This window comes from Eptesicus fuscus, chromosome 12 (genome assembly GCF_027574615.1).
Source record: "Eptesicus fuscus isolate TK198812 chromosome 12, DD_ASM_mEF_20220401, whole genome shotgun sequence".
Taxonomy (NCBI): Eukaryota; Metazoa; Chordata; class Mammalia; order Chiroptera; family Vespertilionidae; genus Eptesicus; species Eptesicus fuscus.
The window spans coordinates 21,004,759-21,026,519 of NC_072484.1; the positions used below are offsets into that span (position 1 = coordinate 21,004,759).

A 21,761-nucleotide genomic window follows, 5' to 3' on the forward strand; every position below is an offset into this window, starting at 1 on the left:
TTCCATTTTTTTAAAAAAAATTTCCATCTCTCTCTTGAAATTCCCATGTCTTCACTCATTATACTCATTGTTAACATATTTGTTATTGTTATTTTAAAATCCCTGACTACTAATTCTGAAATCTAGATCATCTGGGTCAATTTCTTTTTAAAAAAAATTAAATTTTTGGGGTGACATTGTTCAACATGAACATATAGGTTTCAGGTGTGAGTTTCTATTATTACAAGATCTGTACATTGTACCTTGTGTCCACCACCCAAAGTCAAATCTCCTGTGGGTCAGTTTTCATTGATAGATTTTTTTTTTCCCTCTTCTTGACTCTGGATCATATCTTCCTGTTTAGTTGCAGATCTCTTAATTATTTATATTGCAACTCAGGCATTGTGGATGATACATTTTAGTTACTATGGATTTGTTATCTTTCTTTGAATGATGTTGAGTTTTATCTTAGCATGTAATTAAATTATTTGCAGATAACCTTGATGTTGTCACAGCCTGGTTTTAGGCTTTGTTAAACTGAGTCTATTTTAGTTTTGTTCTTAATCCTAGACTTGTTTTCTTTCCAAGCTTTTATTTATTTTACCCTTATTTTAAAAATTTATCTTTATTATTGAAAGTTTTATGTATGTCCCCCTTTTCTTCCCCATTGACCCCTCCACCATCCCCCCCCCAACCCATCCCCTAGGCCACATGCGGCTTGCGAGCCACGGTTTGCTGCTCTGTTGACTAATGAGTTTGCCGATCACTGGTAGACTAAATGTTACCGTGTAGTTGGAAGCTGTGAGGATTAGGCAATTGTGGCATATTGTGTGCAAAGAGGTAAAGGATAGTATATGACAGTGGTCGGCAAACTCATTAGTCAATAGAGCCGCAGTTTGCCGACCACTGCCCTAGGCCTTCACCACATTATTGTCTGTTTCCATGGGTATTTATTTATTTATTCCTAAGATATATGTATAAGCCTTTCTGGGGTTTCCGTGGAAAGTCTCAAACTTTAAACTTTGTCTCTTCTATGGTGAGCATTTACCAAAACTCTGTCAGCATTTTTGCTGTTGTTTTCCTCACTCTACTCTAGGGAACCCTGTAGCCATTTTCCATTCTTTTATCTTCACCTCTGAAATTCTGATCTATATGTATAAAAGCCTAAGCGACTCTTTGGTCAACCAGTAACCAGTAGCTATGATGCTCACTGACCACCAGGGGGCAGACGCTCAACGCAGAAGCTGCCCCCTGGTGGTCAGTGGGCTCCCACAGCCAACCTCCCGCAGCCAGCCAACCTCCCTCGGTCCCTCCCCTTGGCCGGCCCGCTCATCAGCCCCAATCACCAGCCAGGCTGAGGAACCCTACCTGTGCACTCGGCCTCTAGTTAAATATATAATAGACCTTTTTACATTATCTTCCCTGTTTCTTAATCTTCTGTGTTTTTCATCATTTTATCTTTTAGGCACATTCTGGATAACTTTTTTCTGCTCAGGCTTTTAATTCACCAATTTATTTTTTTATATCCTGTCAACTACCAAGCACATACATTGAGATTTTAAGTTTGGTTATCTGCTTTTTCATTTCTAGAAGTTCTATTTTTTTAAGAATCTGTAATTTAATTAACTTTATAGTATGTAATATAGATGTTTTCATGTTTTTTGTTTACTCTTTAATCATTATAAGGATACTCGTTTTATATTGTGCCTGATAATTCCATTATATGTGGTACACATTGGCATTTTTTTCTTCTTCTTATTATTATTCATGGTGCCTTATTTCCTTGGCTCCTGATTATTTTTGACTGTATGGTTATTATTGCCCTTAAATAATTATTTGTGTAGACTTACCTATGGCCTAGGATGAAGGTGTCTTTTTCCAGATGTTATTTTTTGCTTTTACTTTTGCCAAATGTGTGTGCACTGTGAATGGAATAAATGCTTTTTTTTCTCTCTCTTACTTGCATAGTACTGTCACACTCACAACTCCCTATATCACTTCTGATATAACATGTGGGGGTTTTCTACACCAATCAATTCTCTCTACCATCCAGGTGTCCTGCAATTCAATTTAATTCTGACACTAACTGGAGTTAGTACAAACCTCACAGGTTAAGGGCTCAGTCCCATAAGATTGCACTTCCCCTTTAGATGCCAATCTCAAGCCCGGGTTGTCACCTGTGCTTCCAACTGACTGGCTATACATTAGAAGTTCCCATGGCTCCCTTTTTGGGGTTTGATTAATTTGCTAGAGTGGCTCAGAAAACTCTGGAAAACAGTTTACTTACTAGATTAACAGTTTATTACAAAGCATATTAGAGGATATGAATGAACTGCCAGAGTTAGAGATAGATACATAGGGCAAAGTCTGGAAGGGTCCTGAGTGCAGGACCTTCTGTCCTTGTGGAGTTGGCATGTTCCACCTTCCCAACACATAGATGTATTCAGCCACCTGGAGGCTCTCCAGGATTTGTAATTTAGGGATTTTTATGGAGGTTTCATCATGTAGGCATGATTGTACATTAACTCAATAGCCAGTCCCTATCTCCTTCCCAGAGGATGGGATAAGGCTGGATGAAAGTTCTAAGCTTTTAATTATGGCTTTGTCTTTCTGGTGATCCATCCCCATCCTGAAGCTATTCAGAAGCCCACCAAGAGTTGCTTCATCAGAACGAAAGACATATCATCCTGGAAATTCCAAGAGAGTTAGGAGCTTTCAGGAACTGGGGTCAAAGACCCAGTGTTAGGATAAAAGGTGATCGTAGTGCTCTTATCACCTAGGAAATTATAAAGGTTTTAAGAGCTCTGTGCCAGGAATCGGGACAAAGACCACTATATATTTTCTATTTCACACACTATTAATCAGAATCTACTTAAACTTAGTTAAAAGTTTATTATTTCCTGACCTACCCAAGTCACATGTTTGCAAACCTATGCAAAGGACCCAGTCAATCCAAAATTTCTTTCCAATATTCCCCATCCCTTTTTTCTTCCTCCTCTTTCTACTCTCCCCCTCCTCCCCATTATTCCATTATCTAAGAATGCCTGAATGTACTTGGTATTGGGATAGAGAGTAGGTGCAGAGTTGCATAGTTCTGGCCAACCTTAGCAGTGTGTTAGCTCTTCCAATGCCCAGTTTCCAGCTAGGAAGTGTCTCCACTTTCAGTGATAGAACTGCTACTTTTAATGGGCTCTGGGCTTGATTTACGTCTCTCCTTGATGCCATTATCAGAAAACTTTGGTAATATCTGCAGTGTTATATTCTACTTTGTAATTTATCATTTATCATTATCCTCTAATATGAATCTAATTGGTTTTTTATATCTGTATATCGTTTTATATTTTTAATTATTATTTTTTTACTTTTAGAAGCTCTATTTGGTTCTACTTCAAGTCTTCCTGATCACTTTATCATCTTTTGTTCCTTATTTATATTTTCAGTATATCCCTTTCTTTCCATGAGCATAAACATGTTTTATAGTCTGTATTTGATTATTTCAGTATCTGAGGTCTTTGTAGGTTTAAGTTGAATTATGCTTGCTGATATTTGGCAAAATTTTATTCTTAATGGTTTATTTCTCATGTGTTTTGTGAATTATTTTAAAACTATGGGCTCATTTGTTTCAGTTAATTGAAATGTAGGAATTCTCTGAAGTGTGGTAAGTTAAGGTTTTTTTCCAGGGAGTATTTGCATTTGTGTTTTATGGGTTGTTGAGGCACTAGCACATTGAGATTTTTGAGTTTTTATTTTTTTTTATTTTTAATTTTAGGTCACTAAAATGAATTCTTCTCTACACCTATCTGAAAGTCCTTGGTCATGAATTATCTAGGGAGACTTTTCCTCCCTTACATATACATCTAAGCCTGAGACTCGCACGTTTCCTGTTTCTTTGTATATGGTGGCCTTTTCTGATTTTCCCTTTTACTGGGCATAGCACCTTTAGGGGTTTGTTTCTTTTTTGTGTGGATAATCTCCAATATGTTTCCTTGAGTTGCATTGTCCCCAGGTTTCATCTCTTGTCCTTTATGCACAGAGACTTTCAAAACTAAAGTTGGTGGTGGTATGCATTGGCAGATACCTCTGGGTAGCATATATATACCCTCAGGACTTATGTCTCTGGATTTGACCTTTTTCTTACTTCTTTAACGTAAGGGTATTTGTCTTATTTTCCTACCACTTTAGCATGCATTGAAAAGACTTTTTAAACCTTTTATCCAACATTCTTAAGGATTTGTCTGGAAAAGGCTCTTCAGGATACGGCATCTGCCTCATAGCCCTAATATTTATCACATGTCATTTTTAATGTTTCTTTTATAGGATTCAGTTTAGCTGCATTTAAAAGAAACAAGAGGAAACTAGAGCTGGCAGAAAGGGTGGAAACAGATTTCATTCAACTAAAGAAGAAAAGACAATCAAATGAAAAGGTCAGGAGGTATTTGAAATATTAATCATTAATGTATCATAATGATATCTTTAATTTGCATTTAGATATATAAGCTTTAAAGTAGTATGATCCAGTAAAAATATTATGTATGCCACATACATCCTTCTAAATTTTCCAATAGTTACATTAAAAAAGTAAAAGTAGGTAGGTGGAATGAATTTTAATAATTTATTTAAACCAGTGTATCCAAAAATCACTTAAAAATGTAACCAATGAAAAAATTATTAGTGAGCTATTAAACTTCTTTTTTTAAGTCTTCCAAGCCAGTGTGTATTTTACTCTTTTAGCACATTAATTAGACACTGAATTTTCATTGTAAATATTTGGTCTGTACTTATATTTCATAATTGAAATACAAATTGAAATACACAATTGAAAAAGTAGTTTACTTAACAAGTTATTCCAAACACACTTAAAATTTTCCCATAATATAACTGAGTATGTTTTAAAATTAAAATTAATTAAAATGTAATCAAATTAAAAATTCAGTATTTCATTTGCCCTTACCGCATTTTAAGTGTTCAATAGCTATATGTGGCTGATGGCTACTGATTTGGGCCTTGCAGCTTTAGATAGTGACTCTTAACATGGCTGTTCGGGGGGTAGAGTATGTTATAAAGAAATGTATATGTTGGGTTCATGTAGGGTTTTTTATACATTCTAATTGCAGGTTTCTGTTTCTCATTGTTACACATTCTTTGTTTGCATTTCATGCATTTGTGTACCATCATGAGTCCATGTGTGGCATTTCTTAGGTGTTTGGGGGATGGAAGTTGAAAACCAAAATGTTCTTGTTCAGTCTACGGCTGGGGGGTTCATTAGCACATAGTTCGTGATGGGTGTCTCACATCACAGTCATTTGATGTGCTTTGGCATCTTATTAATACTGGTTCATGCTTCCTTGTCATACTTTTATATGGTTTACATATATATGCATAATAAATCATCTTTCATAGTGGCAGATGTTTTTCCAGTGTGTTTCCACATTGGACAATTAATAAAAAATTTTGGTTCAAATCTCCTTAGTTTTTTGCTAGAGAAAATTAGGAATTTAGGAGGAAAATGAACATTTTAATAAGTAGATCTTGGTGAAAGTGGATAACAGTGTGGTTGTGTTTCTTGGGTTTTTTGCATCCCCTGTGCTGTCTGAGTGAGAAAATTTAGGACTTTCGTTCCTTTAAAAATGTGTAATAAAATTTGCATACAATGAGCTATTTAATCATTTCTAGAAATGTATACTACCATAAAACCCATACACCTATCCAGCTAGTAGAAAATTCTGGTTCCTCTATACTGCTTCTCAGCCAATCATAATTTGCCTACTTCTATTCTTACCTCCCCTTTCAATGCATTCTCCACACTGGAGCCCAAGAGAACTTTGTAAATGTGGATGAGATAACATTGCATCTCTTCCTTTAACTCCTCCATGGCTACTCAGTATAGTGTGTTACAGAGTAGCTTAGATGTCAGAGATGGAAGTAAGTCTCAAAGAACTAGTTCTTCAGATAGAATGATCGATAGAGATCTCTCTGAGGGTGTATAACATTTGAGGTGACATCTGAAAAATAAGAAGTGAGCTTATGCAGAGTCAGTGGAATAGTGTTCCAGGCAGAATGAACTGCACGTGTAGTGGCCCTGGTGGGGATTTGGCATATTAGAGGAATGGGGAAGAGGGTCAGTGTGCCTAAAGCAGGGTAGGCAGGGGAGAGTGGTGAGATGAAGTGGGAGAGGAAGGTATGTGCTAGCTCCTTTAAAATCCAGTAGATCATGGCAGGTAGATATCAGCTGGGAGATGACAACTTGGACTGTGGGCAATGGGGATGGAGATGGAAAGAGGTGAACATATCTAAGATATATCTTGAGAGTTCCTGGAAAGACAGGAATTACTGATGCCTTAGATATTGGTAAGGAAGAGAGAGAAATTAAAGCTTTTAGCTTTAGCAGTTGAGTGTTGTTGTCATTTACTGGCGTGAGGAGAGCTGGAGAAGGTATGGCTTCATTATGATAGAGGTGGGAAGTGGAAATCAAGAACTTTCTTAGCCCATATCTCCTTAATGGACTTGGAATACCAGTGCTTTCCATTTTTACCATAAAATATGTTACCTGATGTCAGCAGTACCCTAAATACCCAAGCTAATAGCCCATCTTTTAGTGTGCCATGTTTCTTTACTCCTTCCAATTGAATTATATGCCATCAAGGGCCTCATTATGCTCATTATTTTTATCATTGTAATTGCGTAACTCATTGTCTCATACACACCAATGAATATTGAGTTTAAAATAGTTATCTGTTTAAAAACTAAGAGAGTTGTTTGTTTGAAAACTAACTTGAAAAAATAGAGTTGGTTTATAAAGAAGATGCTATAGAATTAAATATGAGCAAGCCAGCTGTAAAAGGTTGAAAAAAGTCATAAAAATCTAGAGGCATTCTGCATTCAGAATGCATGTTAGTGTTCTTATGTCCTTGTTCTATGTTAGATAAAATGAAACTTGAAATCATAGGACAATTCAGTGTGTTGTAGATTATACAAGAAAGATGATATAGAACATTTATTTGTGGGCCCACATTCCAAGAAAATACTTTAGTCTCATATGAAGAGGTTGACTAATGAATGAACCTTTGTGTTTTAAATAAAATAAAATATTTAAGGAATGTGGGTGTTTTTTTTATTTCCTGCTTCACCCAGAGAATTTTCAACTTTTAAAAATTTCAACCAGTCGCTCATCATACTGTTTAAGAGGATTTCCCATAAAACACTTGGTATGGCATGAGGAATGATTAATTGTTGAGTTTGTTATATGGGTCTGAAGCTTATGCAAAGGTCAGGAGGGAGATTCCCATTTGGCAATTATTGGCATCGAAAGGAATATAAATAAATACATGTGGCTGGATGAGCTCACTTCTGAGTGAGGAGAGATAGAGTTCTGAAAACTGAACCTTAGGCCAGTTCAACATGTACAAGTGGGAGGAGAAACTAGCAAAGGAGAAAGAAGAGATAGTCAGTGAGGCAGAGATACAAACAGGAGAGTATCTACTAGGAAGCCAAGAGAGGAATGTTTCCGTCAGTCAACACCTGGTTCAAATGCTGCTGAGAAAACAGTGAAAAGGACAGAGAACTGGCCATTGAATTTAGCACCTCAGTCTGTGGGCCTGGATAAGGAGTTTCTATGACAGAGTGGATTGTAGAATAGTGTGGGCTGGTCAGGGAGAAGAAGGATAATGATAACTCTTTTTTTTTTTTTAAAGAAATATATATATATATATATATATATATATATATATATATGTATATATTTATTGATTTCAGAGAGGAAGAGAGAGGGAGAGAGAGAAACATCCATGATGAGGGAGAGAGAGAAACATCCATGATGAGAGAATCATTGATCGGCTGCCTCCTGCACGCCCCCTACTGGGGATCGAGCCCGCAACCGTGGCATGTGCCCTTGATTGGAATCAAGCCTGGGATCTTTCAATCTGCAGGCCAACACTCTATCCACTGAGCAACACCAGTCAGGGCAATGATAACTCTTTTGAGAATTTTTGACGTGAAGTGGAGAGAGAGAGATAGAGATAGAGAGAGAGAGAGAGAGAGAGAGAGAGAGAGAGAGAGAGAGAGGAGTCGAGAGAGAGAGAGAGAGAGAGAAAGGAGTCAAGAGTTCAGACCATTGCCAGAATTCAGTGAATATTTAGACATGTAGAGTTTCAGTTTTCTTACTTTGGAATGGAATTAGTGATATTCTGCTCTCTAGCAGGGCTGTTATAAGGAGCAAAAATGATAAGGATGTTCAAAGGCTTGGTGGCTGTCATTGCCTTAGCCAGATGCAATAGTCTTTGCTATTGTAGCCTTCATTTTTAATGTCACTCAGCCTAAAAGGAAGAAAATTGCTGCCTAGTTATTTACACTGGGTGGAATCTTGTAAAGGAGAAAGAGTGGTAAGGGAGGTAGGTAGAGGTGGGTTGAAAGGTTAAATTAGTTATGATTCAGATGGAGTTGCTGGCGACCAAACAGTATCAGGTGTTAGACTGGTGGAGTCATACTGAATCTTGGTTCAGCAACCTCGGTACTTGAGTTCTGGCTAAGAAATAATTCAGATCCAAAACTCAGACTATAAGAGAAAATTTATTTAGAAAGTCACAGAGTTAGAAGAAGTGAGTGGGAGAAGAAATGGGCTCAGGAAACAAGTTACAGAGGCAAAAGAAGGGCCCTTGGAACTTAGGAGAGAGGAAGGTAAAGGTAACACACCTAGGGGTGAAGAAGAGGAAAAGGAGAAAGGCAAGCTCATGCTCTCAAGAGTGATTGCCCCACTGGGTCCTCTAGTCTTGAGGGTATGTATCTGGAGGTCTCAGGGGAGAATCCCAACAGAATATTCATCAGCTTTCTAGGTGTTTCCTTTCAGAGTTGTGGTCTCCACTGATTGGTCAGCACAGGATAAGTGGGTCATTAGTCAATGCAGCTGGACCTGAGGTCAGCATGGCATCGCTTGTCTGCTTTTGCTACTTTTCTGGGCCTGGAGCTGAAACACAACTGAGCCTGGATGTTATCCCGCGGGGTTAATGCTTAAGGGAGTGGTTTGTGCAAGGGACCAAATGGGAGTTGCATGAGGCCACTCTTTGAACTCTTGTTTCTCCTCTTAGGGGAGAAAAGGTCATGGGATGGTCCAAACCAGCGGTCGCCAACCTTTCAGACCTCACGGACCACCAGTGGTCTGTGGACCACCGGTTGGCGACTGCTGGTCCAAACTGTATGACCATCGATATGCTAGGGGAGGAAAGGTCACCTTGGGGGTAATTCCTTGTTTTTCCAGTTTTGCCCCTTGGTAGGTACCTGCGGCTTTTCGCCCTAGTGACCTTCTGTACCTGGCCCATCATCCTTGCTCTGCTCATGTCTGTCTAACTGCCTACCACAGAGTATTTCAGATATCTTAAGTGAAAGAAAAATATTTTTAATATTCAGAATAAATGAACTGTAATGCATACAAAACTAGGTGTGTGACATTGGCCTACAAAAATAACTGGGGCCTAGCCTCTGCCTTTAGGGAAGGGTGCTGGCCAGAGGCTTTGCTTTATAGGTGTGTATGTTACCTTGGCAGGTCTTGTCTCATAGTGAAGATAATAAGACAGGCTCCCAGAAAGAAATGACCACCTGATATAAACCACTTGGGCAAAAATAGAGATATGGCAGGAAAGGACAAATAGCTGTTTTCTAAATCAACCTGTATTTAGTTTATTTCTCCCTGTCCTGTCTGTGTAGTTTCAGTATAGTTTTGGTTAGCCAGCATTGACTAAGTCTGGTACTACTGTTTGTTGTGGCTACATAAAAGAAGCTGTGAGTTGGATATGTAAATATAATAAAAGGAATACAGTGTTTGGTAACTTTCCTAATGTTCAAATTTTATTAGTGTTGAAGGAGATAAATACTGTCTTGAAAATATTTACTCAACATTTTAAATTTTTGTTGCATTTTCTTTAAAAAAATAATTGGACATCATAATGGTACTAATAGAAATAAAAATAATCCAAGAAAATGATTTAATCAGCTTAGTACCTCAATAAATTAGAGTGCTTTTGTTTCCTTCCTCTGTGACATTGACATTTTATTTGACTTAGTTTAAAGTACAGGTGGTTAATTTATTGAATGCTTTTAGCTGCAAACAATAAAAAACCTGACTGGCTTAGAAATGCACATTGTCCCCCTACTTCCTGGCCCTCTGCCACACAATAGAAAGTTTGGTGGTGGGTTGGTTGCTGGCATTAGCTTAGATTTCCAATGATTCTAGGACCAACATATCTGGGATTCACTTGGGCCTTTCTCTCATGCCTTTTGCTTTATGGACATGATATGGCTCCTTAACTTTTAGATGTCACATTTGCATTCTAGGTGAGAAGGAGAGAGTGGAGGGTGGGAGTGGGGAAACTAGTTAGTGCCAGATGTATCTGTCACTTTTTATCTGGGATGCAAGTTTTTCAGAATCTCCCTCAATAGGCTTCTCCTTATTTTTGGTAAGGTAGTGGAAAAGGGGCACAATTCTATCACATGCATATTCTTGGCTGCAAGGGAGCCTAGGAAATGGAGTGGATTGTTTTAAGTACTATTTCATAGTCATGACTTGTTGCTGAACACATTGTCTTCCCAAGCAAAATAGTTTTGTTGTCAAAAGAAGAGGAGGGGGGAAAAAAAAGAGGAGGAGGAGATTATTAGGTAGGCAATTTGTAGTGTGTAGCATAAATGGAAACATTCTCCTTCATCTCCCTCCCCACAATTAATATGCCTCTTTTTACTACAAACCTATATTGGGTTAAGCAGCTAATGTAAATATCTATAATAATAAAAGCATAATATGCTAATTAGAATGGACAGCCAAATGACCTACTGGATGTCCTTCCGGACGAAGCCACGGTGGCGGGGGGCGGAGGCAGAGGCGGTTAGGGGTGATGAGGCAGGCAGGTGAGTGGTTAGGGCCAATGAGGCAGGCAGGCAGAGTGGTTAGGGGCAGGCAGGCGATTCGTTAGGAGCCAGCAGTCCCGGATTACGAGAGGGATGTCCAACTGCCAGTTTAGGCCCGATCCTGTCTGGCCTAAACCGGCAGTCGGACATCCCCTGAGGGGTCCTGGATTGTGAGAGGGTGCAGGCTGGGCTAAGGGACAACTCTCCCCCCTCCCTCCCCGTGCACAAATTTTGTGCACTGGGCCTCTAGTAAATGAAATAAAAACATATTTTGTCTTGACTTTTAGGATATATGAATTTTAAGACATAATATTAAAAAATGAGGAATATAAATATTTTGCATTTGTCTGTTCTTAGTCATTGGCATCTCTGTTTCATCTATACTTATTTTTTGTGACTGGAAGACATGCCAGAGAAGGAAAAGATTACTATGTAACCGTACTATTGTGTACTATAAAAATAGTAGCTGTTTGCTTGCCCCTCTCTGGGCAGATCCAAGTCGTCTGGATTTTTCTTTTACCCCATTGTTTCCCTTATGATGTACAGACAGTTCATACTTTGCATGGTGGTGTCGGACCATAAAGTGAGTGGACAAGCTGCAACTGTGCAAACGTTTTTTTTTTTTTAATTTAAAATATTTTATTGCTGAAAGTATTACATATGTCTCCTTTCCCCCCTATAGCGCAAAGGGTCTTAATGGCCAAATATTACACTGTCCCATGACTTTTATTTGGTCAAAACATTAAAAACTCTCTTACTCTTGGTTATAAATGCATAGAAAAACAAACAAAAATAAGTAGGTAAAACAAATATTTATTTAGTACACTAATTTAAAACCTTAGAAGTGTTAAGAATTACAGTGTTTTACTTGTGTTATCAAGAGTAATTTGAATGGTACTTGCTTTCTTGTCATATAAGTTATGATTCGAGTGAGCATTTTTTTTTTTTTTATGTCATGGGGAATTCTCAAAGTCCTTTTTAATTTTGAATCAGCTTTCACCATTTTATCCTTTGTACTTTCCATGTTGTAAAATATCTTCCAGAGTTTTCTTAATGTCAGGCTTTTGGCCAGTGCCTCTTCCTCTGGGACCTCTTCATTTTTTTTTTTTTGGTCACAACTACATTCTTATTTATGTGGGTACATTTGTCTTCACTAAGTTCCTGTGACTGTTGGTCTAGAACCATGGTCGGCAAACTGCGGCTCGCAAGCCACATGCAGCTCTTTGGCCCCTTGAGTGTGGCTCTTCCACAAAATACCATGGCCTGGGCGAGTCTATTTTGAAGAAGTGACGTTGGAAGAAGTTTATGTTTAAAAAATTTGGCTCTCAAAAGAAATTTTAATCGTTGTACTGTTGATATTTGGCTCTGTTGACTAATGAGTTTGCCTACCACTGGTCTAGAGTCTCTTAAATGGTATAGCATGTTGAATATTCCCATGGCCATGCATTTCTTCTATAACTTCATATTTTTTTCTTTTTTCCCCCTCCTTTTTTGATTAAGGTATTACATATGTGTCCTTATCCTCTCATTGTCCCCCTGGCCCCCCACTCATGCCCTTACCCCCCTGGTGTTCGTGTCCATTGGTTAGGCTTATATGCGTACATACAAGTCCTTTGATTGATATCTTCCCCTTACCCCCACCCTCCCCTACCTTCTCTCTGAGGTTTGACAGTCTGATCGATGCTTCTCTTTCTCTGGATCTGTTTTTGTTCATCAGTTTATGTTGTTCATTATATTCCACAAATGAGTGAAATCATATGATATTTATCTTTCTCTGGCTTATTTCGCTTAGCATAATGCTCTCCAGTTCCATCCATGCTGTTGCAAATGGTAAGAATTCCTTCTGTTTTTACAGCAACATAGTATTCCATTGTGTAGATGTACCACAGTTTTTTAATCCACTCATCTGCTGATGGGCACTTAGGCTGTTTCCAAATCTTAGCTATGGTAAATTGTGCTGCTATGAGCATAGGGGTGCATGTATTCTTTCTGATTGGTGTTTCTAGTTTCTTGGGATATATTCCTAGAAGTGGGATCACTGGGTCAAATGGGAGTTCCATTTTTAGTTTTTTGAGGAAACTCCATACTGTTGTTCTCCACAGTGGCTGCACCAGTCTGCATTCCCACCAGCAAGCAGTGCATGAGGGTTCCTTTTTCTCCACATCCTCACCAGCACTTGTCGTTTGTTGATTTGTTGATGATAGCCATTCTGACAGCTGTGAGATGGTACTGCATTATAGTTTTGATTTGCATCTCTCGGATAATTAGTGACTTTGAGCATGTTTTCACATGTCTCTTGGCCTTCCTTATGTTCTCTTTCAAAAAGTATCTATTTAGGTCCTTTGTCCATTTGATTGGATTGTTTATTTTCCTTTTGTTAAGTTGTATGAGTTACCTATAAATGTTGTAGATTAAACCCTTATCGGTGATAACATTGACAAATATGTTCTCCCATGCAGTGGGCTTTCTTGTTTTGTTGATGTTTTTTCTTTAGTTTTCATTGCCCTAGGAGCTGTATCGGTGAAGATATTGCTTTGGCATATGTCTGAGATTTTGCTGCTTGTGAATTCCTCTTAATATTTTTATGGTTTCCCGTCCTACATTTAACTCTTTTATCAATTTTGAGTTTATTTTTGTGTATGGTGTAAGTTGGTGGTCTAGTTTCATTTTTTTTGCATGCATCTGTCCAATTTTCCCAACACCATTTATTAAAGAGACTGTCTTGATTCCATTGTATGTTCTTGCCTCCTTTGTCAAATTTTTTATTAAATTTTACTTCCAACATTATCACTTTTTGTTTCTGTGCTTCTCTTTCATCTTTTTTGGCCCGTTCCCTTTCTTGATATCAAGTTTTGTATGTCATGTGGATTGATCACTGGGAGACAAGGAGGTAGCACAACTACACGCTTTACTGCTGTGCACAGTGACCCATTACTGACAGACTTGGGAGGAAATGACATGATTGGTCACTGGTCATGATGAGTGGTGATCTGTGAACTGAAGAGCTAGCAGCGGAGTTTGTGCTTTATGCAATTACTCATAGTTAATATACCATGTAACTGAAATTGAGCCAGGTTGTTGAGTGACTGCTATTATTTAACTAAACGGTGGTATCTAAAATTCATATGGATTGGAATTAGGCAAAAAGGGGACTGTGTTTCTGTAAAGGAACCAGAACTATTTGTCCTGTGGTTTCCTTCAACCCAAGTGTTGCTGCTCACAGTTCAGCATGCTCCTCTGTCTTTTGTAATTCCTGCAAATTGGCCTCTGGATCTCCCCTGGCAGTATTGCCATGGGCTCTCATTGTTTTTAGAGTATTTTTATTTATTTTTTATTTCTTTATTGATTAAGGTGTCACATATTTGTCCTCATCCCCCCATTCCCATCCCCCACCCCACCCCCCTGCCCACCCCCCTGTTGTCCTTAACCATTGGTTAGGCTTGTATGCATGCACACAAGTCCTTTGGTTGATCTCTCCTCGCTACCCCCACCCTCCCCTACCCTCCCTCTGAGGCCCGACAGTCCGATCGATGCCTCCTTGTTTCTGGGTGTGTTATTGTTCATCAGTCTATGATGTTCATCATTTCCCCTAGATGAGTGAGATCATGTGTTACTAGAAATATACTTATAAGAACCGAATGTGAGACGATCAATAATAGTTATGCTGACAGGCAAATGAATCAGTCTGTAGTAAGTTTCTTTCTGGACCAACAGTTCTTTTGAGACCCATTTTCAATGTCCACCAGTTCCTTATGTGTACATGTCGGCACTGACTTTTCACCTCTGGGTGGTGGACCAATGGTGGTAATGCAGGTCTGACTCCCTCTGGTTTGGTCTCGCCCGGACCCAGGGGCGCAACTTCACCCGGACCCAGGGGCGCGTGGCCTCTCCTGGACCCAGGGGCACAGCCTCACCCGGACCCAGGACCCAGCTTCACCTGGACCCAGGGGCGCGTGGCCTCGCCCGGACCTGGGATCCAGCTTCACCCGGACCCAGGGGCGCGTGGCCTCACCTGGACCCAGGGGCGCGTGGCCTCTCCTGGACCCAGGGGTGTGGCCTCACCCGGACCCAGGACCCAGCTTCACCCGGATCCAGGGGCGCACAGCCTCACCTGGACACGGGATCCAGCTTCACCCGGACCCAGAGGTGTGTGGCCTCACACGGACCCAGGGGCGCGTGGCCTCTCCCGGACCTAGGGGCACAGCCTCACCCGGACCCAGGGACCCAGCCTCTCCCGGATCCAGGGGCACACGGCCTCACCCGGACCCGGGATCCAGCTTCACCCGGACCAAGGGGCGCGCGGCCTCTCCTGGACCCGGGATCCAGCTACACCCGGACCCAGGGGCGCATGGCCTCTCCCAGACCCAGGGGCGCGGCCTCACCCGGACCCGGGACCCAGCTACACCTGGACCCAGGGGTGTGTGGCCTCACCCGGATCCAGGGTTGCGTGACCTCTCCCGGATCCAGGGGCGTGGCCTCACCCGGACCCGGGACCCAGCCTCACCCGGATCCAGGGGCGCACGGGGATCCAGCTTCACCCGGTCCCAGGAGTTCGTGGCCTCACCCTGACCCAGGGGCGCGTGGCCTCTCCCGGGCCCAGGGGCGCGGCCTCACCTGGACCTGAGACCCAGCCTCACCTGGACCCAGGGGCGCACGGCCTCACCCGGACCCGGGGGCGCGCGGCATCACCCGGACCCGGGGGTGCACGGCCTCTCCTGGACCCAGGGGCGTGGCCTCACCCCGACCCGGGACCCAGCTTCACCCGGACCCAGGGGCACGTGGCCTCTCCTGGACCCAGGGGCACGGCCTCACTCGGACCCAGGGGCACATGGCCTCACACGGACCCAGGGGTGCGTGGCCTCCCCCGGACCCAGGGGCGCATGGCCTCACACGGACCCAGGGGCACGCAGCCTCGCCTGGACCTGGGACCCAGCCTCTCCCGGACCCAGGGGGCGTGCGGCCTCACCCGGATCCAGGGACGCGTGGCCTTGCCCGGACCCAGGGACACGCGGCCTCACCCGGACCCAGGACCCAGCGGGGCCTTATCTTCTTGATCCCAATTCCTGTTGGTCAATTCCCTCTCAGCAATTCCTTCGGCCATCCTCTCAGAGCTCCTGGGCGGCCGCCGCGGAACTCGCCAGGCGGCGGGCTCGGCGAAGCTCCGGTGCTCCCGATGCACGGCGGCGGGCCAGTCCCAGGTCGCTGCGGTGGCACTCAGGCCTGCAGCGGCGACCAGTCGCCGGGCGAGCGCACCCGGATCCGGGACCCAGTGGGGCCCCGTCTTCCCGATCCCAACTCCCATCGATCAACCCCCTCCCAGCAACTCCTCTGGCCATTGTTCCGGATGGTGTCTGCTCTGCCCTCCAGTTGCAGTCTCAAAATTGTTGTGGTAGGCAACAATCAGGCGTCTGCCCTATGCCGCCATCTCGGTCCTCCAGAAGATTCTTAAGTAACCTTATAAATGTGGTTCTGAACACTGTGTCGTCCATTAGTTTACTTTCCTTCATCCCTTCTATTCGTGACCTCCTTCGGTGTCTCCATCTTTTGGCTGCTTCCCTATGTTGATGGAGTGGCTTTGTGTGGTCAGTGACCTATAGGGGCCGGTAGCTCAGTTTCCCCAATCTCCCTAGGTGGTCGCTCTTGGTACCCCCCTTTGTGGGCTGAGTGCAAAGTCTTGGTGTTGTTAAGCCTTGATTGCTGTTGGTACACTGGGAGGGTTTGCCCTCCAGTCCAATTGGCTGTGAGGATCAGCTGTGTCTACACCGGGAGACACCCTTATTCAACTAGACTTGCAAAATTGTAAAAGCCTCTGTGCTCAGCTTGGATGGGGCGGAGTTTCAGGGTGGAGCCTACAGCCTTGGCTTCCCATCAGCCCTGCCCTATGAGGTTCCTGGGTCTCAGTGTCCCTCTGAACTCCCTGTAAACACCTCTGAGAGAAAAGCGCCCTGGAGTTTCGCCCGCTGCCAAACAGTCTAGTCTCTCCCCCAATGAATCTGGATTCCCAGATTCTCGCCCGGAACTGGGTTTCAGTGTAGTCGGAACTGGGGCTCAGCGCAGTCTGGTGCCTTTGTCTCCTTCCCACCAGGGCAATCCAGGGGCACAGTCAACAGACCATCCTCTGCGTGCATTCCCGTGCGCGCCTCCAGTGCTCGACCCTTCGCCACTCCTCTGCATCTCCGCCTCACAGCCCAGGTTCCCCCAGCATGAGCCTGGCTTCCCAGGGTCTCGCCCGGAGCCGGGGCCCAGTGCAGCCGGAACTGGGGTTCAGCACGGTCCGGAGCCCCTGTCTCCTCCCCACCAGGGCAATTCAGCTGCACACTAAACAGTCCGTCCTCTGCGCACATTCCCGTGCGTGCCTCTGGTGCTCTGCCCTTCGCCGCTCTCCTGCGTCTCCGCCTCACAGCCCAGGTTCCCACAGCATGAGGCTGGCTTCTTAGTGTCTCGCCCAGAACCGGGGCCCAGCGCAGCTGGAACTGGGGTTCAGCAGGGTCCAGAGCCCGTCTCCTCCCCGCCAGGGCAATGCAGCGGCATAGACAACAGTCCGTCCTCTGTGCGCATTCACGTGGGCGCCTCCGGAGCTCTGCCTTTCGCCGCTCCTCTGTGCCTCCGCCCCACAGCCCAGATTCCCTCAGCATGCGCCTGGCTTCCCAGGGTCTCGCCCAGGACTGGGATTCAGTGCAGTCAGAGCTGGGGTTCAGCGCAATCTGGAGCTTTTATCTCTTTCCCGCTAGAGAACGCCGTCCAGGCCGTCAGCCGCCCTGTTCTCTGCGGCTTTGTCCTCCTCGCACGCCCGTGTCTCCGCCCGTGTCTCCATACCTCAGGCTCCTATGGCTCCTCTGATTTTCCCTGTGGTTTTCTCTTTCCTTCTAGTTGTGGGCTTTCCTGTGGTTTTGGATGATGTCCGTTTTGACATTTAGTTGTATTCTTGAAATTGTTGTGCCAGGCTACAGGTTAGGTGCTTAACCTATGCCGCCATCTTGGTTTCTCCGGAGAGTATTTTTCAATAATTTTTGTGGTATATGTAATGAAATGATGACGTGTTAAGTTTATTTTTTGCTTTGGTACAATAACAAAATAGTAGTTGTGTTGGTATTTATCTTTATAATATTTGAATAAGAAAACCTGTCTTTTGGAATAAAGTAGTTAACTTATTGGCCACTTGCTATTCTTGCCTTATGCCACAGGATGGACTGAGTTGCTACAAAGAGGAGATGTTCACGTTGGTAAAACAAACAGACTCAATTCACGCTATAACCTAGATTTCATAAATATCAGTTTCAAACAGCCAGCCCTAAATATTACTGGAAGGGACTCTTTTATTCTTAGAGTATTAAAAGAGGTTGGGGGTATTGTTTGATCTCAACATTATTGATGTTTCAAGCCTTTTTTTCCCCTCTTCATTTTTCACAAGCATATTGTCAAAATAGTTTCCATGTCTTTTTCTTTAATAACAGATTTTACAGTTGAATGTACATAGAATTCTTTGCCTCCTCCCACCACTTTTATGAAGTAATTTAAGTTTTCAATTAATTTCATTGGTTTTTAGGTAAAGCAGTTCTCATATAGTGTAGTGAAATAAAAGATAATCAGACCTTTTCCATTGTGTGAACATCTTTCATTCTTTAATTTCTAATGAACAAATTAGAAAATTTAGCAGTGCTTTATATTGTGTGTTTAAAACCACTCTAAAGAGATGCTACAACTTTTAATTTTGTGTTCTTTAGCCACCATATAGAGACATCAAATTGGCCACATGTTTCAGAAAGGAAATGTTGGGCCTTGCTTTGTGTGCTTCATATAAATATATTCTATTCGTTTGAAGTATATTGTGGGTAACATTTTCCCCTTTTATCCACCATCTTGAAATTATTATGTAAACTCTTAACTGTATCATACTAAATCACTATATTTTTTGGGTGAGAGGTAGGTTAAGATCAAAGAAAATAAATGCACAAAAACAACATGTTTTCCTCAGATTGTTCTGTTTGTACATGTGTACATGTCTGTGCCTTATGTGTACAGGGAAAGAAGTAATTAGTCTTTTATAGAAATTTACTTAATCTGGAGTTTGTTGTTTCTCATGAAGGTGGTTAATGCATAGATGTACGAGAAAACAGGAGTAAAGAAATTTGACTTCTCTTACATAAAGAAATATACTTTATATATTTGTTTTTTGGTAAAACTGAAAATTCCTTGTTAAGTGATTATTTTCTATATGAAATGATTTCTTTGATTTGTAGGTAATATTATATTACATTTACCTCACCTAGGACTATCTCGATTACTGAGTAAGACTATAGAATTTACATGTAAATAGGTAGGTCAATGACTTAAATAAATGTATTATTAGCACTACCTCATGCAGTTAGATAGGTTATGGATCCAGAAGACCAGCATTAATTTGCAGTATAACTTGATGGGATTCTTTAAATGTCTATAGTTTGCTGTACTTTATGTAATTCAGTCAATTACTGGAATCTAGAACTTGCAACCCTTGAGAGCTGGACTCCCCATTTCCTCCCTTTTCAGGAAAAGTTTTCATACAAAGATTTAATAGCTAATAAGTTGGGTTTCTTCCCAAGTCTTCCTTAAAGCCATCCTAAACTATGTCTTAAATATATTCTGGGTCTGAAAGTTATAAGTGAGATAAGATTGAAGCAAGATTGAGGAGTTAACGAATCCTAACTGCTGTTTTTATTTTGTAATGAAAGTAACCTGTGGTTTTCCAGGAAGCCTGTTATAAGTTGACATCAGATATTGTCAGTCTTATTTATTTTTTTAATAAATCTTTATTGTTGAGATTATTACAATTGTTTCTCCTCCCCCCCCCCATATCTCCCCTCCTCCCGGTTCCCACCCTTCCCTCTGCCCTTACCTCCCCCCCTCTTTATCCTTATCCATAGGTGTATGATATTGTCCAGTCTCTTCCCGTACCCCCCCACACAGACACCCCCTTCCCCTGAGAATTATCAATCCACTCCCATTCTATGCCTCTGATTCTATTATGTTCATCAGTCTATTCTGTTCTTCAGATTTTTAATTCACTTAACTTTTAGATTCATTTGTTGATAGGTATGTATTTGTTGTTCATAATTTTTATCTTTACTTTTTTCTTCTTTTTCCTCCTTTTAAATGATACCTTTCAGCATTTCATGTAATACTGGTTTGGTGGTGATGAATTCCTTTAGCTTTTTCTTATCTGTGAAGCTCTTTATCTGCTCTTCAATTCTGAATGATAACTTTGCTGGGTAGAGTAGTCTTGGTTGTAGTTTCTTGCTATTCATCACTTTGAATATTTCTTGCCATTCCAGTCTGGCCTGCATAGTTTCTGTTGAGAAATCAGCTGATAATTGTATGGGTGCTCCCTTGTAAGTAACTAACTGTTTTTCTCTTGCTGCTTGTAAGATTCTCTCTTTGTCTTTTGCCATTGGGATTTTAATTATGATGTGTCTTGGTGTGGTCCTCTTTGGATTCCTTTTGTTTGGGGTTCTGTGCGCTTCCTGGACTTGTAAGTCTATTTCTTTTACCAGGTGGGGGAAGTTTTCAGTCATTATTTCTTCAAATAGGTTTTCAGCGTCTTGCTCTCTCTCTTCTTCTGGCACCCCAAAAATTTGGATGCTGGTATGCTTGAAGTTGTCCCAGAGGCTTCTTACACTATCTTATACTTTCTGAATTCTCTTCTCTTCTTGCTTTTCTGGAGGTGTGTCCTTTGCCTCTTTGTATTCCAAATCTTTGACTTGATTCTTGCATTCCTCTAGTCTGCTGCTAGGTCTCTGTATAATATTTTTTATTTCAGTCAGTGTATGTTTCATTTCTAGTTGGACCTTTTTCATATCCTCGGGTCTCATTAAATTTATCGGCTTTTTCCATGAAATTCTTGAAAAACCTTATAACCATGGTTTTGAACTCTATGTCCAGTCGTTTGTTCTCCTCCATTTCTTTTGTTTGGGATCTGTTTCCTTGCCTCCTCATTTTCGCTGCTTCCCTGAGTTGGTAGGGTAACTTTGTGTCCTATTGGTTCAGCAGGTCAGCCTCCCAGTTACCTGAGGTGGACGCTCTTGGTGCACCCCTTTTTAGACTGTGTGTACAGCCTTGTTGTAGTTAAGTCTTGATTGTTGTTGGTGTCACTGGGAGGAATTGACCTCCCGGCCAATTGGCTGTGAGGACCCGCTGTATCTATAAAGGAAGAATTGCTGTGCTGGAGACACATTTATGGGCCGGGACTTGTTCCAGTAGGGCTTTGGCACTCACTGAGTCTGCCTCTTGAATGTGTCCCTTATGCGAGTGGTTGAAATCTGGTGTCGTCTCACACCAACCACAAGATGCCCTCGTTTCTAGGTCTCCAATAGGGTGCAGGTCAGCTACTGTCTGAGGCCACTCAGCAGGAGTTACAGCAAAAGCTGCAGTTTTCTCCTCTTTGCTTGAGTGGTTTTGGAGCAGTCTGACTGGAGCTGCAGTTTATTTGGTTAAGCTGCCACAGGGCAGGGCATTTATATACAAAAGCCTCTGTGTGGAGCCTGGGCGGGTTTGTAGAATGTGTGGGGTGGGTCTCAGGGTGGGGCGGGGTCTCAGGGCGTCACTAGGCTAGGGCGTGGCAAACAGCAATGGCTGCTAGTCTGCCTTTTCTGCCTTTTCTGCCTTTCCTGTTTCCAAGTCCCTGCGTCCTGTGCTCCAGCGCAGTAAACACTGATTGCTGGGCGCACCTCTGCAATAAAGTCACTCTCACTTTCCTACGCGATGGCCGAGAGTCCAGCTTCTTCCCGTAGGTGTCTGGGTCCCCCGCGCGTCCCCAGAAACTGGATTTCAGAGTGATCGGGAGCTTATCTCCCTTCAGGTTGGAAAAAAAGCCGCACGTCCCGTCACCCGCCACCAGCCCGATTCACACGCCTCCG

At 42.4% G+C, this 21,761-nt stretch overlaps 1 protein-coding gene across 1 annotated transcript in view; it reads left to right on the forward strand.

Annotated features, from left to right (window-relative positions):
- Positions 1–21,761, forward strand: part of TASP1 (taspase 1) — a 257,842-nt gene that overhangs the window by 81,081 nt on the left and 155,000 nt on the right. The window contains exon 8 of the mRNA XM_008141100.3: positions 4,297–4,403. Within this exon, the coding sequence (XP_008139322.1) occupies positions 4,297–4,403 (107 nt within the window). The remainder of the gene's footprint in view (positions 1–4,296; positions 4,404–21,761) is intronic.